Raw genomic sequence first — 17,135 nt, forward strand, 5'->3', positions numbered from 1 at the left:
CAAAGCTTTAGTAAATCCCACCTGGAATGGGAAAATAAATTTATAAAAATGACATGTTTAAAAACACTTAACACATAAACTAAAAATATATATGGTATCATCTTTAATTCCTCCCTCTCCCTCAGTCTCTCGGTCAAGTCCATCTCCAAGTAATGAGAATCCTGAATCCTGATTGCTAGACCAATCTTACTAATTAACTCTACCAAGTTACTGGCCTAGAACAGCACTCATAAAACTTTATTTCTAAAGCATTAAGTTTAAATTTCACAGACTGGCAACTAAGGCCCTTGAAATGATCTTTGTACACCTTCTCATGCATGCTATCTCTCCTCCCTCTGCCAAACTCCTCACTATACTACAAGTGAGCTGAGAAGAAGTTTGTTTCTTTGTGCTCATTACCCTACGGTTTCCACATTTGCCAGTGCTCTCCCTTCTTTAATCCTGATCACTCTTTCGCTCAGCTCAAGCTAAAGCCCTCTCCACAAAGTATTGCAGCCTCACTAAGGTGTTCCTTTTTTAAAGGTGTTCACAATCCTCATGATCTATCCTGTACCACCAAGCACCTTCATTTAAATCTCTGGTATGCTGGCGTTTTGAGTTTGCCCAAATAGATTGTAATTTCTGTTGCATGCTGGTACCACATCTCACATTTATGAACTGTGTTCAGAGAAGGTCCTCACTTGACTCCACGGAAGACTCCTGCTGTTACAGAACAGTTGTTGTGCTTCACAGAAATGTGTGCCTTTGATCTTATCTCTACATGTGGGGCTCCACCCTGTATGAAGTCACCTCATAAGGTTCACTGCTAATAGAGACATCATCACAAGCACACTTGCTCTCTGCCAACTCATTTCTAACCTAAGCATCTGTTGACCCTTAGCTTTCAAGACTCCTGGTCTCCTTTTTTTATCAGCACACCCTGACTTACTTCGGCATCATGGTCTTTGACACAGAGCTTCTTTCTTGAGAGCAAACCCAAATCACCATGCTGCAGTTAGCTCTGTATGTCTCTGGGGAGATTAGAGGAATCTAAGTCATGATTCCTCATTATAATTGAGGATAAAAATCACTTGAGTGTTTATTAAATATTCTTTTCCTGGGTTCTACTCCAGACCTACTGGATCCTAATATCCAGAATATGGGCCTTTCATCTGAAAGTTCAAAGTATTTTGTAGAACTGCTACACAGGCTGTCTTGCAGGGCATTTGTAAGCAATGGCTGCCATTTGGAAGAAACTGGTGATTGCTGGTGATGGAACCACGGACAGGACTTGCTTTCCCATTGGTCACTTAGCAAGGACCAATTCTAAGAGGTATATATACCCACAGTATTTGAGAACTATGTGGCAGATATCAAAGTAGATGAAAGCAAATGGAGTTGGCTTTGTGGGACACAGTTGGGCAGGACGATTATGATCACTTGAGACTCCTCTCCTACCCAGACACTGATATATCTTTCTCTATCAACAGTACTAATAGCCTAGAAAGCATCCCAGAAAAATGAATTCCAGAAGTTAAATCTTTCTCTTCCAACATATTTATCATACTGGTTGGGAACAAAAAGGATCTTCAGAATGGTGAGCACAGAGCTGGGAGCTGACCAAGATGAAGCAGGAGCCAATAAAACCAGAAAAAAAAGTAGACATATGACAAACAGGACAGGTGCTATTGGGTACATAGGGTGTTCAATACCAAAGATGGAGTGAGGGAGGTTTTTGAAATGACCACAAGAGCTGCTCTGCAAGACATGGGAAGAAAAAAATCTATGTACATTGTCTTTGAAACCCTGCTGTGGCACAGCACAAAATGTGGTTCATTTTGAAGTGCAGTTTATTACCCTTAGTGTATGATTCCTGACCTTTTTCATTTATCTATAATTTACCTAAGATTACAAATCAGAAGTCATCTTGCTACCAGTATTTAGAAGCTACCTATGATTACTAGTAATGTCTGATCTGTGTGGGCCACTGTTCCAACAGCCCTTCTCTGCACTCCCACCTGATATACCAGGGGTTAACTTCTTTCCAGAAAGAGAAACAGTTGGTAACTTCTGTGAATTAGACTGTAATTACCCATAACTACATATCCTGCTTATCATCTGTCAGCTACAAGGTACTCTGATGACTCGCCACATAGGAGCTTAACAGATTTCACTGGGTGGGCACCCAGGTTTCTTCAAATGTTCCTGGCCAGAAAGACCCAAGTCCATGCAGCGGTGGCAAAGTTACAGTTCTGTGGTTTCATTTTAGTTGCCTTATAGTTGCCGTGTAATTAGTACCATTTAATGTATGAAACCAATAAATGGATATAAGATAAATAATAAAGGTAAATAAATATATCTACTCCAGATTAGATGTAGTATTGTTTGTATAACTGGGTTTCCTAATACTGGCATTTGTCATCCCCACAGTGTATTTTTCTTTTAAAGATTGTATATTTGAAAATAAAGTCAGATAGAAAATCCAATTTTAAAATTCTAATTTTGTCAGTGTATCTGATAAAAGATGACCATATCACCCATTTTTGGCCTCACATATCTCAATACCCCCCCCACCCCCACCCCGGCACCCGCCCACCCCAGAGCTGGATGAAGTAAATAGGAGCTTGGTTTCATGCCTGAGGCACTTAAAGACACTTCAAAAGGTGGTATGACTTTTTCCATCTGGACTGCAAGGCCTGACTCTTGGTCACAGCAATTTTTCTCCTCACTATATCTTGGTTCCCTCCCTGAGGGGCCACCATTTCTCTTGAGTGGTACTTGGATTTGCTCTTCTCCCTAGCAGACAGAACTTTTTTTCTATACCAATTAATTTTCCCAACTACAAAGAAAATAAAGGCAGTTTTCTAAAAACAAAATTAAAAAAAAAACATATACTCTTTTTAAATTCCTCTTTTCTTGAATAAGAGATTCAATTAAAAAAAAAAGATGGAATAATTCTAAAATACTCCTGTGAGTTATTACTACTATGCAAAAATACTCAGGAGTATAATAAAGTCTTTCAAAATCTGTAGGCCCAGACAAATGAATAAACAAACCCAACTGCTAATTGAATCAAAGACAGGGATATACCTTTTCATTTCTTCAGTATTTCAAGAAATATTTATTTTTGAGTGCCTGCTCTCCATCACCCCCTGTGCTAATCACTAGGGATACACAGAAATACCAAGAAACACAGTCCAAGCCTGCGTGGAAAGATAAACATTGTGGAGATTTTACAAATACCATTAGAATCACAGTGCAATACAGAGAGCTACAAGAATGCAAGAGAAGGGGCCTCCCTGGTGGCACAAGAGGTTAAGCACCACACTATGAAGCAACCACAGCCTCTGCAGCATGAGTTCAATCCCTGGCCGGCCAGGGAGCAACCCACATGGCAAAGCAGACCTCTCCTGTCTCGCCCACTGCTCCCCTTAGCAGTGTATTTCACTTAGTCTGCCTGTTCTGTTCCCCACTCTGTCTCTAGTGAATCCTCTAATGCTTCACATCTCTGGCCTGTGCCCCAGCTCTTGTATGCATAAATAAATAAATCTTTAAAAAAAAAAAAAGAGAATGCAAGAGAACTGTAAACTACCCTTCTCAAAAAGGCTTGTGGAGGAAGTGAGAGTTAAGGTGAAGCCTAATAAATGAATTGAAATTAAGAATGTGCTGGGCAAGTGTAAACAGCATATTGGAAGGAACTGAGGTAGAAAAGAGCTTGGAGTATACTAGGAACAGAAAGAAGATCAAAAAGCCTGGAAAAATGGCACAAGTGGAGGGCTAGGTAAGATAGTCAGAATTTAGTCTAAGGTAACTGAATACTAAAGCAGGACCTTAAAGTGATCTGATTTACATATTTAAACATCCCCACTGATCTTGGAGTGCTGAGATGACTGATTTGGTAGAGAAAACAGGAGCAATCAGAAAAAGTAGGATAGACTAAGTGCTATGAGCAGAGATGGTGAAAGTGACTCTATTCAAAATATCCATCTTGAGGAGACTCAACAGGGCTTGGAGGAGATGAGCTGTGGGAGGTAAAAGAACAAAATAAGTCAAGGTTTCAGACCTGAGTAACTGGGTGGATAATCATTCCACATACTCAGATAAGAAACCCTGAAGATGAGCAGGTTCAGCAGGAAACATAAGTTCACTCTGGGACACACTGAGTGTGAGATGCCTGTGAGTTAACAAAGTGGAGGTCTTGATTAAAATGGGTCTGGAGGGCTTCCCTGGTGGCGCAAGGGATTAAGACTCAGCACAGCAAGGGATTAAGATTCAGTACAGTGAAGCTGTCCACAGCCACTGCAGCATGAGTTCGATCCCCGGCCTGCCAGGGAGCTACCCACATGGCACGGCAGACCTCTCCTGTCATGCCTGCTGCTTCCCTCAGCAGTTATTTCAGTCAGTCTCTCTGTTCTGTTCCCCACTCTGTCTTTGGTGAATCTTCTCATCCCCCCACACCAGTGGCCTGTACCTCAGTTCTTATGCATGCATAAATAAATAAATCTTTAAAAAAATAAAATAAAATGGGTCTGGAACTCAAAAGAGTTTTTGGTATATAAATAATATTTTTTTCTTCTTTTAATTTTATATATTTTTATATCATTTTTCATTTTTGCACAATGTATGCATTTTCATCTTGGTGTAAGTCCCCATACAATTCCCACCCCTCCTTGTTTTGGTCCTACTCCCTCCTGCCCCCCATGTAGTGTGTCTCTGGTTTATAGTTGCTTGTTGAATTTGATTTTTACTTTATTATAATTAGTCTTTTTCCTGGTCCCTTATTTAGGTTTTCTAAATTCCTGCTATGAGTGAGACCATCTGGTATTTTTCTTTTTCCCTCTGGCTTATTTCGCCGAGCATGATCCCTTCCAGCTCCATCCATGTTGCTGCAAATTGCATGAGTTTATCTTTTTTTTCATTGCTGAGTAATTTGATTGCTGAGTATTCCATTGTGTATATGGACCACATCTTCTTGATCTAGTCATCCATTTTTGGGCATTTGGGTTGGTTCCATAGCTTAGCTATTGTAACTAGTGCTGCTATAAACATAGGGATGCAGGTGCCCTTTGGAATTAATGTTTCTGTGTCCTTTGGGTAAATACCTAGGAGTGTAATTGCTGGATCCTATGGAAGCTCCATCCCTACCAGGTCGAGGAATCTCCACACAGCTTTCCATAGTGGTTGGACCAGTTTGCACTCCCACCAGCTATATAAATAATAATTGAAGTTACCAAAGAGGGATGTAATCACCTACTGAAATATGTCTTGGAGGCTATGGTAGGTGCTAAGGCAATAAATTCACTGTGTTTAAGTGACTCAAGCAAAAGTAATCATGTATGACCAAAACCTAAATTTTAGCTCAACTGCCATAAAAACTACACTGAAAGTACCTATCATTGATCATAGTAGATATAGTCCCCACTCTACCCTCTGGAGGTTGATCTCACAATTCAACTCAAAACTAGAAATTCATCTAAAAGTAGGCCAGACTACTTTGTTCTCATTTACATTGGCTTCAAAAGCCACTGAGATTTCACTTAAATCTTTAAAAATGTACAAAGTGCAATACATTTACACTAATATCACACCCTTTTAAATATCACTGCACATGAAAATCCAGGCAGTAAAAATTGCAGATTTTGTGTTTGGTCATTCTCACGGTGATGTGAACTTTACAGTTTACAAGGCTATGATCACAAAGCCCAAGGTCTGTTAGGCCTGTGCCACATGTAAATAAGTCCACAGTCTAAGGGGTTCTTGGACATGGTCTGTTTTTAAAATGTACTTTGTAGATTAAAAGAACACTGTACCTAATAGCTAAGTCTTCTATTTGAAAGTTCACTTGATACTAGAAATAATTACCAATAAACCTAATGTTGATTGACATTTCTGAGATTTGACCCTTCTCTAATTATTTTTCCCTCTTTCTCTTTTTTCCACTACTTCCTTCTTCCTCCCATCCTTCACTCTATTCATTCCTTTAATCTTCCCACCTCCCTTCTTTCATCTTATTTTTTCACTTTTCCTTCTTTTCACAAATAGTTTCTGGAAGCTTTTATGTAATTAAGCATGACATAGGTACATAATCTACATACCATACACAACAATGCCATACACAACAATCCCCTATGCAAGGCATTTCTTCAGAACTACAGCACTAATATCAGAAATGGAAGACTTTGTAGATCATCTTAGCCAATTCACCCATTCTACAAACCAAGCAAGCATAACTTCTGTTCCTCTGATGTATTGAGATTCATTTTAAGGTTTATTTGGCTATCAAGTTAGACTTCATAAAATAATGGCAGATACCCTGTTTTTATTATTTTATTAAGTAGGAAGGTCTAAAATTACACTAACTGATATAGTTAGGCACCAGGAACATATGGCAATTAAGCCCCTGAAATGGGTCAAGTCTTAATTGAGAAATGCTGTAAAATACACAATGGATTTTAAAGACATGATAAAAACACATACCTCATTAATAATGTTTATATTTGTTGCATGGTGAAATGATAATGTTATGGATATAACAGGTTAAATAATAAACCTTCTGCTAAAATTAATTTTATTTTGTTTCTGTTTACTTTTTATAATGTCACTGCTAGAAAATTTTAAATTCAATAAGTGACTCACATTTGAGACTTGTGCTTTAGTTCTATGGAACAGAGCTGTTTCATAGTAATAGCTCCTATCTCATCTATGGTGGTTGGTTAGCTAACATCTTGTGCCTTCCTAATTTACATTCTAGGCTCATTCAACATTAATTGATAATTCATTCACATACAAAAAAAAAAAGTGGAGTTCATGTTCTACAGGACTTATCCTGAAAATTCACTGGTCATGGCTCAATGAGGCCAAAGAATTTAATGATTTATCCAAGGTCACATAATTTATTAAGTAGAGATGCTACTAGGACCCAGAACTATTTGCTCATTGACCTTTATCATAGAACAGTTCAATGAACAAAATTGTGAAATGGTTTTCAATGGCTGCAAAACTGATTTCAGTTGAATTCAACAAATATTTGAATACCTCATAGGCACCAGGCATATGCTAGGCAGTTGTACATAATCAGAGGGCTTAAGTTTTATCATTTTAGTATCTAAGGAAATTCTCTTGATTCTAAATGAAAATTTACTTTTGTCATGTTTTTCTCATAATCATAACATAAATATGATTATATCATTTCAAATTCTAAACTATTTTATCAATGTAAATAAACTATTAAAATTCCCTAAAATGCAATTATATGTTAACAAAAACTTTAAATTTTTAGATTAATTTTTATTTTAAGATTTTGTTGAGGGTTTTTTGCATCTATGTTCATCAGGGAAACTGGTCTGCAGTTTTCTTTTTCTTGTGGTGTCTCTTTTGGTAATAGGGTAATAGTTGGCCTCATAAAATGTGTTTGGAGTATTCCCTCTTACTCAATTTTTTGCAAGAGTCTGAGATGTATTGCTATTAGTTCATCATTGAAGGTTTGTTAGAACTCACTGGTGAAACAGTCAAATCCTGGACTTTTGTGAAAGATGCATGAAACAAGATGATCAGCCTATCTACTTGTATGGTAGGCTAGAAATGGGCAGTCCTGAACCACTCTGCCAAGACAAAAGATACTAAGTAACCCTAAAGTTACCTGAATTTTGATAATGACTTTAAGCAACACAAAAATTAAAGCACTTAATGGGGGAAATAGAAACAACTGGATAAACTTGAAAAGAATAAGATAAAATATGAAAGAACTTTGAAAGAGTTTAGCATCCCATTAACATGAGTGTTACCACTTGGTTTAGTGTTATGTCATCTGTATGTAAATGGAAAAATCAGAACCAGGCTGAGCCAGAAGCAATAACCCACCTCCAAAAGGGAATGGCAAGTTATAGAGCAATCAGTTATGGTTCTGGACAATCAGTATAGAAATGATTATGGATCAGGGTAAATCCAAACATTAATCAGAGCTCCACTCTGTCAGACACCGCAACAGAATGTGAGGTATGATGAAGACTTATATGCCGGGATGCCCAGTCTCCTCAACTTTATAGATAGGCCTTACCATCACATACAGATACCAATTAAAATGATATCCCATGTGTCAGGGGAAGCACATTTCCAGATTCACCCTAGCTTGTAGTGAACCTTAAAGACTGTGGGGAATGAAGCCAGTAGGTAGGTAAAAGAGTGCCAAATTTCAGTTTTTCACTAATATAAAATTTTACAGTAAGGTTTTTTTTTTAAAAAAAAAAAGATTTATTTATTTATACAAGCACTGGGTACAGTCAGAAGCAAGGCAGGGTGAGAGAATTCACCAGAGCCAGAGTGGGGAAGCAGAACAGACAGACTGACGAAGTACACTGCTGAGGGGAGCAGCGGGCATGGCAGGAGAGGTCTGCGCGCCATGTGGGACCCTCGCCCAGTGGCCAGGGATCGAACCTGCGCTGCAGAGGCTGCGGGCAGCTTTGCAACCCAGCACTCAACTGCTGCGCCACCAGGGAAGGCCCTACAGTAAGGTTTTTTAAAAATATCTTGTAGGGGCCTCCCTGGTGGCCTAGGGATTACGTCTCAGCACTACCACCTTGATGGCCTGCCATGACAGCCTGAGTTTGATCCTCAGCCAGGGAGCTAGCCCACATGGCACCGCAGATCTCTCCTGTTTTGCCTGCTGCTCCCCTTAGCAGTGTATTTCAGTCAAGATTGACTGAATGTTCTGTTCTGCTCTGCTCCCCACTCTGTTCTGGTAAATCCTCTCAACCCCCACACCTCGACCCATACCCCAGTTCTTCTCTGCAAAAATAAATAAATAAAATCTTAAAAAAATACATCTTGCAAGTGAGTTTTCAAAATTGAAGTACTTTGCTAAAAATTTAACAGGGTCAACTACCTCACACCATACACAAAAATCAACTCAAAATGGATTAAAGAACTAGACATAAGACCTGAAACCATAAAATACATAGAAGGAAATATAGGCGAAACACTACGGGATTTGCACATCAAAGACATCTTTACAGACACATCACCCAAAGCAGTGATAGTGAAGACAAAGATAAACAGCTGGGACTACATCAAATTAAAGAGCTTCTGCACAGCAAAAGAGACAATAACAAAAACAAAGAGAAACCCCACCAACTGGGAGGACATTTTTGCACCCAACACTAATGATAAAGGACTGATCACAAAAATCTGCAAAGAGCTGATGAGACTCAGCAACAACAAAGAAAATAATCCAGTCAAAAAATGGGCAGAAGAGCTAAAAAGAAACTTCTCTGAAGAGGAAATGCAAATGGCCAACAGACATATGAAAAAATGTTCAACATCACTTGTCATCAGGGAAATGCAAATCAAAACTACCATGAGATACCATCTTACACCAGTGAGAATGGCACATATTAAAAAAACTAACAACAAATGTTGGCGAGGGTGTGGAGAAAAAGGAACTTTCCTGCACTGTTGGTGGGAGCGCAAACTGGTCCAACTGCTGTGGAGAGCTGTGTGGAGAATTCTGGACCTACTAAACATAGAGCTTCCCTATGATCCAGCAATTCCACTACTAGGTATTTACCCAAAGGACACAGAAACATCAATTCCAAAGAGCACCTGCACCCCTATGTTTATAGCAGCACTATTTACAATAGCTAAGCTTTGGAAACAACCCAAATGCCCAAAAATAGATGACTGGATCAAGAAGATGTGGTACATATATACCATGGAATATTACTCAGCATTCAAAAAAGATAAACACATGCAATTTGCAGCAACATGGATGGCACTGGAAGGGATCATGCTCAGCGAAATAAGCCAAAAAGAAAAAGAAAAATACCGGATGGTCTCACTCATAGCAGGAATCTAGAAAATTTAAATAAGGGACCAGGAAAATGAATATAAGAAAGTGAAAATCAAAATCAACAAAAAACTATGAACCAGAGACACTTTTTGGGGGGTGGGGGGCGGGAGGGGAAGGATTGGGGTCAGAATGGGGCGTTTGCAATTGTATGGGGGAATATAAAAATAAAATTTAATATTAAAAAAAAATTTAACAGGGTCAGGTATTATAAACCAAGAAAAATAAAATTCACCTTCATCAAACCTTCTCCAACTTGCTATATTCCTTCAAACTTTATCTTTCACTATGGTGTTTCATATTCTGGAACAAACTGGCACTTTAGAACTCTTCTTTCCCTTGCAAAACAAGACATCCTATTACCTACATACACTGTTCCTCTTGCTCTTAATGTGATCTTTAACCACCCTTATTAATTACAGCTTTTAACCAATTTAATAATTTCTATTTCAGGGGCCTCCCTGGTGGTGCAGCGGTTGAGTGCTGGGCTGCGAAGCTCTGCAGCGCTGGTCCAATCCCCGACCGCAGGGCGAAGATCCCATATGGCACGCAGACCTCTCCTGCCGCCCGCTGCTCCCTTCAGCAGTGTACTTCATCAGTCTGCCTGTTCTGTTCCCCGCTCTGGCTCTGGTGAATTCTCTCACCCTCCCGCACTTCTGACTATACCCAGTGCTTGTATAAATAAATAAATAAATCTTTGAAAAAAAATAATTTCTATTTCACAGAAAGAACTTGATGTACATAATTGACACTCATCAGATGCAAACATTTTATCAAACAAATTTCATAAGTACATAAAACAATTGATAAGTCACATACATTCCTTTCACAGGTTGTCAAAGGGGCAAAAATGAACATGTCAATTAATATGACCCAAAAGACAGTAATCCCATGGCACATAAAAACAAGCAGCAAGACACATAAATTTACAAACATGCTTTTATTAATCAGTGTTCCAACATTCAATTTTTAAATAAATTACATACTTATGTAATGATTACCACTAATTAATCCATTTTAATATTACCTCAGTTGTAATTACCTAAGAATTTTGGAATCTATTTAAATTATGTTAAATTATAATTAACTGTCTGATATTGATTTTTAAGTCTGTCTAAAAGTCATATATTTTGTGAACATAAATTTACACTTTTTACAAATGTAAACATTTTGTAGCAGTGATGCCAGCTTTTTAATCAGTAAGCCCATATAAGTAGTTTAGTAAATTTAGACTAGCTAATCTTCTTATGAGAAAATAAATCTAAATACCATAAAAAATAAAATATACATCTGAAATCAGAGAAAAGACATAATTGGACTTCTTTCTTCAACCAGAATTGCTAATACAGCCTGATTTCTCCAGACTGTTTTGACTGTATAAACATGGAGTCATTAAAATGTTTTTAAGTTAGCAGTTTTGTAAGAATGACTTTTATCCTTTAAAGTCCAGTATATTTAAAACATTAGAAACTCTAAACTTTTTTAATTTGGGAGATTCATAGAAGTTTATATTTATGTCTATAAACCAGTCAAAACATAGCTCCTTTAAGAGATTTATAATGGATTTTATCAATATCTTCCAGATGTATGAAAATATTTTACACTCACAGCAAGATATAAAAGCTGTGGTAAATTATAAACATACAGACACATAGATATCTTATAGCTTCAGTTTTACAAATCAATCCCAGATTGAAAGTAAACGCAAAAACTCATTAACCCAGAACACAAAAGGATGTTCTCCTATGCATGTTCTCATGAGGCAGTAAAACCTCATGAGGTACACTTCCTCAATCACAGAGTTTGGCTTCACCATGTGAGTCCACTGAAGTATGTCTGTGGAAGCTTAACATTCTCAATATAAAAATATAATTTTCAAAAGTATAAAGCCGTGTTTCTCATGCAAACATAAAATGGACCCGTCAAAGTTTCATTCAACTTCAGTTAATGAAGGAATCAGTATGATGTTAAAATCAACTTCAATTAATGAAGGAACCAGTATGATGTTAAAACTAATTCAAAGAGTTTATGAGAAGCTATGTATATAGTAATAAATATTAGAACAGGATTACAAGATTAGGGACAAAATTGATCAATGTCTTACAGAATAAATCACAACCTGTGAGATTATCTAGTCCACCAGATGGAAATTATTTACATCCCTACCACACCAAAATCTACAAGTTAACCTCTTCCCCTACAGAACTGTAAAACATGCCATCAATAAGAAGTCAAGCACGGGAAATCACTAAATGAACACCCAATAAGTTCTTTTGCCTATTCCCAAGTTTGGGATAATTTTTAACATAGGAATTAGATGTTGCAAATGTCACATGGGGCCTACTTACTTATACTAAAAAAGTATTAATTGACCTGAAATTCATATGAACTGTGCATCCTGTTAACAGATAGATACCTATTAACTCTAACAACAAGTTTACAAAAACTTTACCAAGTCTGTACAGGTTCGTTGCCAACCATGCATCCCTTAAATCTGTCCCTGGCTTCATAACCTTCCCTACAAAGTGCCATTTCTACAGTGCTTCTATTGTTCATATCATCCACTGAAGGGAGCACATAACTCACCTACTACTAGCAACAACAGAGGGCGCTCACAAGAGCGTGTCCATATCCGAGCCGCTAGGGGGCGGTGCAGGCACCTCTCAAATCTCACAACTGGTCTGCACAAGCATGGCTAAGAATCATTGCGCATGCGTCGCAGCAGACCTCGACTGCGCTGGCGTTCTAGTGAGCGTGCAGACGCTATTGGTAGGAGTCGTGAGGAAGGCGGAACTTCCGGGATTGCGCATGCGCTGAGCCTGGGGTCTGGCGGCTGCCTGGGCGCTAGACCCGCTAGCTCATCCCGCGAGCCTTGATCTTGGCGGAGATGCCCAGCCGGGGGGCGCGCCCGGAGGAAGGCGCTCGCCTGGTCCCTGATGACAACTCTCCCCTGCTCAGGGAGGATCTTAGCAGCAAGGTAAGTGTGAAATGAGGACCCATGCTGCGGGCGTGGCGCCGCTCTGCCCCAGAGAGAGTCTACAGAGGCAGCATGGCCCGGTCTTGGCTTTATCCAGCTGCTTTTTTCCTTTTATTTGTAGCCATGGGCAGCTGCAGTTACAGGGAGACTACGAAACTTGCCCTGACATGACCTCCGGGCCAGTGGGGCGGAAGTTTGGCTGGCATTTTTCTCTCTGCTTTTTTTAAACTTTTAGAAATATCCACCTCAGATGCGCAGTGGTTCACCATCTCAGAAAATACCGCCACTATCCATCCAGGGGCCCATGACCCCTACTCTGGGAGTCATTGTTTACGTCCATCACGAAGACCTGTCAGTGCTGCTTTTGAAGCTCAAATATGTCCATTTATCACCGTGTACGCTCTTGCTGTCTGTCCTAAGCCAGCCACTTCTTTTACTATCAGGAACCCTGACATTGCTAGGGGGAAAAGGATGTCCTAAAGCTAATTCCATAGAGGCTTTGTGGACTCCACCCCCGCCCCAGGCCAAAGTCAAAGACACTGGGAACTCCAAATCCCATCACCACCAAAGGGAAGGTGGCTGGGACCTGAGGGTGGGGTTAAGCAGCCAGGTTGGTATAAAGCCAGACACGAGGGCTTTGGGGGGGGGGGTCCCCCATTTTGGCGCTCCGCCAGCTAGCAGCGTCTGGCCAGCTCTGAGAGTGACTTTGGGTTTCCATGTCGGCGGATCAGGTAGGACGCATTAAAGACTATTTCCCTGTTTTCTCCCTGACTTGTACATTTTCCTTATTTCCTTTTCCCTTGTAAATAAACCTTTTATTAACCTTTTGTGTGTGCCTGTAGTGGAGTATTAATAAGTCCCTTTTAAGCGCGCGGGTGAGGACCCATAGCCAGGAACCCGTTCAATATCGGGGCTGCCCTAAGGCAACATGACATCTTTACTAGTTTCACGTCAGCCATCCGTACCATCTTCCAAATTATTCTCCACTCAAGCCAGAGAAGTGATGCTAAAACACATATCTAATTGTTAAATATGCTAAAACACATACCTAGCCAGAGAATTGATGCTAAAACACATATCTAATTGTCACTCCCCACCCACCCATCGCACCCACCAGGAGGAAGGGAAGCCAAATATAATATAAATCTTAAATGTGTAAATAGATAAAGCCTTTAAGCATGTGGAAATGAGGATGATTCTTTTCGGATATTAGATGTCCCAGTTCTACCATAATTCTATCCCAAATGAACAATGATATTTTGAGCAAATCTAATCCCCTCTGTGTCAAGGTTACCTTGTTTGAGAATTATAAAATGAATGAGAAAGCACTGCTCAAACTAGTCTCAAAGAATTTGTGAAAATACCATATTGGGTTTTAATTCAATTTAGTCACCACATTGACTCAGCTGGAGAGACAAGAACGGTACACACCTGGGTTGGGTGAGTTTTCAAACAACACACTGCCGACTTTGATTACTAGGTAGTAAGCAATTTACACAGCTGTAAGACAGATCCCTAAATTTGGGAGGCTGGACAAAGATTATAAAATCTGCTTTAGAGATGCTATTGATACTATGTAATTATTTGTGCTCCCAGAAATACCCTTACAGAGAAGAGTTAAAAATAAACTTTCCACTTAATTGAGCCCTCTCCTACTAATAAAGGGTGATGTTCAGCAGTGCCTGCCCCACACTGGTGTTTGAGATACAAAGGGGACTAAAGCAAGGTGAGAAGTGAGGGATGACTACCCCAGAAACAGGAATTAGTACCATTTACTTGTTGTGAATGCCTGGCTGTGCCATTCACATCATGAAAAGAACTGGTATTTGGGAGGGGTGGGAAAAGTAGCCCTGACATCATTCCATGTACTGTTTTTTTAAAAGCTAGAATATAATTTTAAAGAAATCGGAAGACTGATAATGCTTTTGGTGAATGTTGTCTGGTTTGGGTTTGTTTGTTTTTTTAAGGTATAAAACTTATTTAGTAGCTATTGCCTTTGCATGAATGCTTACCAACACCAAACCCCCTGAGTGGATTCAATGGACTGTCTAATACTTGACAAATTTAATCACTGTTTCCTCTTCCACCTTCCTCTCACCTCCAACCCCATACAAAGAATGTATATATTCACGGATTGCTCATTTGGGCAGTATGTGGTAACCCCTTAATCCTATTTCTATAATTATAAAGTTCCTCATGGAGCATATTTTGAAAACCTCTAAGACATTTTTCTTTATTTTAATAGATTAAAGAGCAAAAAATTGTTGTGGATGAGCTTTCTAACCTGAAGAAGAACAGGGTGAGTTGTTATGAGTAAATCTGAATAGTGTATAGGGGGATTTAATCACATTTTATTGGCTTTATAATGAAGTTTTAAGAATCATACATAGGATTTATGTATTTATATTAAATTTTAGATGATTTGAGCATCTTTTTAGTTACATTGCAAACAACATAAAAATTGTTCAAGATTTTATATGCAATTCACATTATCTTTAAACCAAATGTTACTAACTACAGTAAGGAGTGTCTTGGGGTTGTGATCACTAGTGGTATTTACTTTATACTTGTATTTGGTGTTTTCTTTTGAAATAAATGAATTTTGAATATATTGAGAAAAATGGAGATTATTCCTTTGAATAAGTGTGCGTAATTGTTAGGACAGTGGAAGAAGGGTGGGGATAAATTATTTTCCCTCCCAGAAGTTATTTTTACACAAATATTCCAAATATTTAACATGGTTATTTAATGCTACTTTCATTAATGTACATACAGAAATGCAAAGAAATTACATTTTAAAGTTCAGGAAGAAATGGGTGTGAATCCTTTTAAAGATTATTTAATAAGTTACAGGTTTGACATTTTTGACATTGTCACTTTGACATTTAGAGTTTAGGACAAATCTAAGTATGAAAACTGTTCTACTTTTTTCCTTTATGGATTGGAGAGAATCACTTTGAGCTTGCAAGGTCTTGTGTAATTTAAATATGATACATATAAAGAGCCCTGTGCCTAGTCAAATAGGCATTTAATAAACAAAAACTATTTCCTAAAATATAAATTAAGGCACCATTGATATAAACTTTGAAAAGTTAAATTGATAGGATGTATCAGTGCCTTAAAACTATATAAAACTTTGACCCAGCAGTTTTATAGGAATTGCTACTTAGGAAAGAATCCTGGGAATATGCAGATTTAGTTACAAAGACGTTCATTAGAACATTGATTTATAATACTGAAAAGTTGGTAAGACCTTAAAATAGCTAAAACTTGAGTACTGACCAGATAAACTGCAATGTTACACCCAAAAACAAAATTGTAAAAGAACACTACTGTTGAGGTGTTCTCAGTATAAAAGCAAATTATAAGTCCATAGTTACAGTAGGGGACTTTTTTGTTCAATAATGGTAATGTGGTGTATGCAGAGAAAATAGTTTTACCTCAGTGTTATTAGAAATTCTAGTTGGTATTGGGTGATTTTGTTTATATTTGCTAAAGTATTGATCTGATTGTAAGTTGCTGAAATTTCAAGAAGTGGTAATAGAATTCAGAGTTTTGGCATCTATTCTTTTTAAGGTCAAATCATGATATTAGCCTAAATTATGTTTTGCAGAAAGTCTATAGACAGCAACAGAACAGCAACATATTCTTTCTTGCAGACCGAACAGAAATGCTTTCCGAAAGCAAAAGTAAGGGGTTTATTTTTTTTCTTTTTTTATATGGAAACACACACAAAGTCTTTTCTAGACTTTCTGTAGAAAGCTGGAATTATGCCTGAGTTATACTACCTATATCTGAATGCTTATGTATCTAAAGATCAAATGTAATATACTTGTCAATAAAATTAATGCACTGGTTGGTTTTCTACCAGTTGACCTTCCGAAGATGAGTCTAGAATATAAATAGAATCACATAAAAATATATAAAGATGTTTTAAAAGCAATAGTTACCAAAGTATGCTTTAGAGTTTAAGACAAATCTAAGTATGAAAAATTGTTTTACTTTTTTCCTTTATGAAGTGGAGAGAATCGCTTTGAGCTTTCAAGGTCTTGTGTGATTTAAATATACATATAAAGAGTCCTGTGCCTAGTCAAATTCAATTTAATAAACAACTATTTTCTAAAAACAGTATTTAGAAAATACATTTAATTTACATTTAATAAAAACTATTTTCTAAAATATAAATATTCTTTGTTAGAAGCCAAATTATTATTTTACTTAAAATTTATTCTCTCTTCTACCCACAGATATACTGGATGAGCTGAAAAAAGAATACCAAGAAATAGAAAACTTAGACAAGCCCCAGATCAAGAAATAATCAACTTGATTTCACATAAC

General features: G+C 38.0%; 1 protein-coding gene and 1 pseudogene across 2 annotated transcripts; both read left to right on the plus strand.

Annotated features, from left to right (window-relative positions):
• Positions 1–1,214: 1,214 nt before the first annotated feature.
• Positions 1,215–1,821, plus strand: LOC311188123 (transforming protein RhoA-like; annotated as a pseudogene). Its single transcript has one exon. The product of its transcript is annotated as a transforming protein RhoA-like (transcript).
• A 10,886-nt stretch (positions 1,822–12,707) lies between these two features.
• On the plus strand, positions 12,708–17,115 carry ASDURF (ASNSD1 upstream open reading frame; the record flags this gene model as incomplete). The annotated part of the gene is made up of 4 exons (XM_084230935.1): positions 12,708–12,797; positions 15,043–15,096; positions 16,411–16,486; positions 17,045–17,115. 4 exons carry the CDS (start codon positions 12,708–12,710, stop codon positions 17,113–17,115), a joined length of 291 nt encoding a protein of 96 aa, XP_084087061.1.
• Positions 17,116–17,135: the final 20 nt, after the last annotated feature.

This window comes from Talpa europaea (genome assembly GCF_964194135.1).
Source record: "Talpa europaea genome assembly, chromosome: 1".
Classification (NCBI taxonomy): domain Eukaryota; kingdom Metazoa; phylum Chordata; class Mammalia; order Eulipotyphla; family Talpidae; genus Talpa; species Talpa europaea.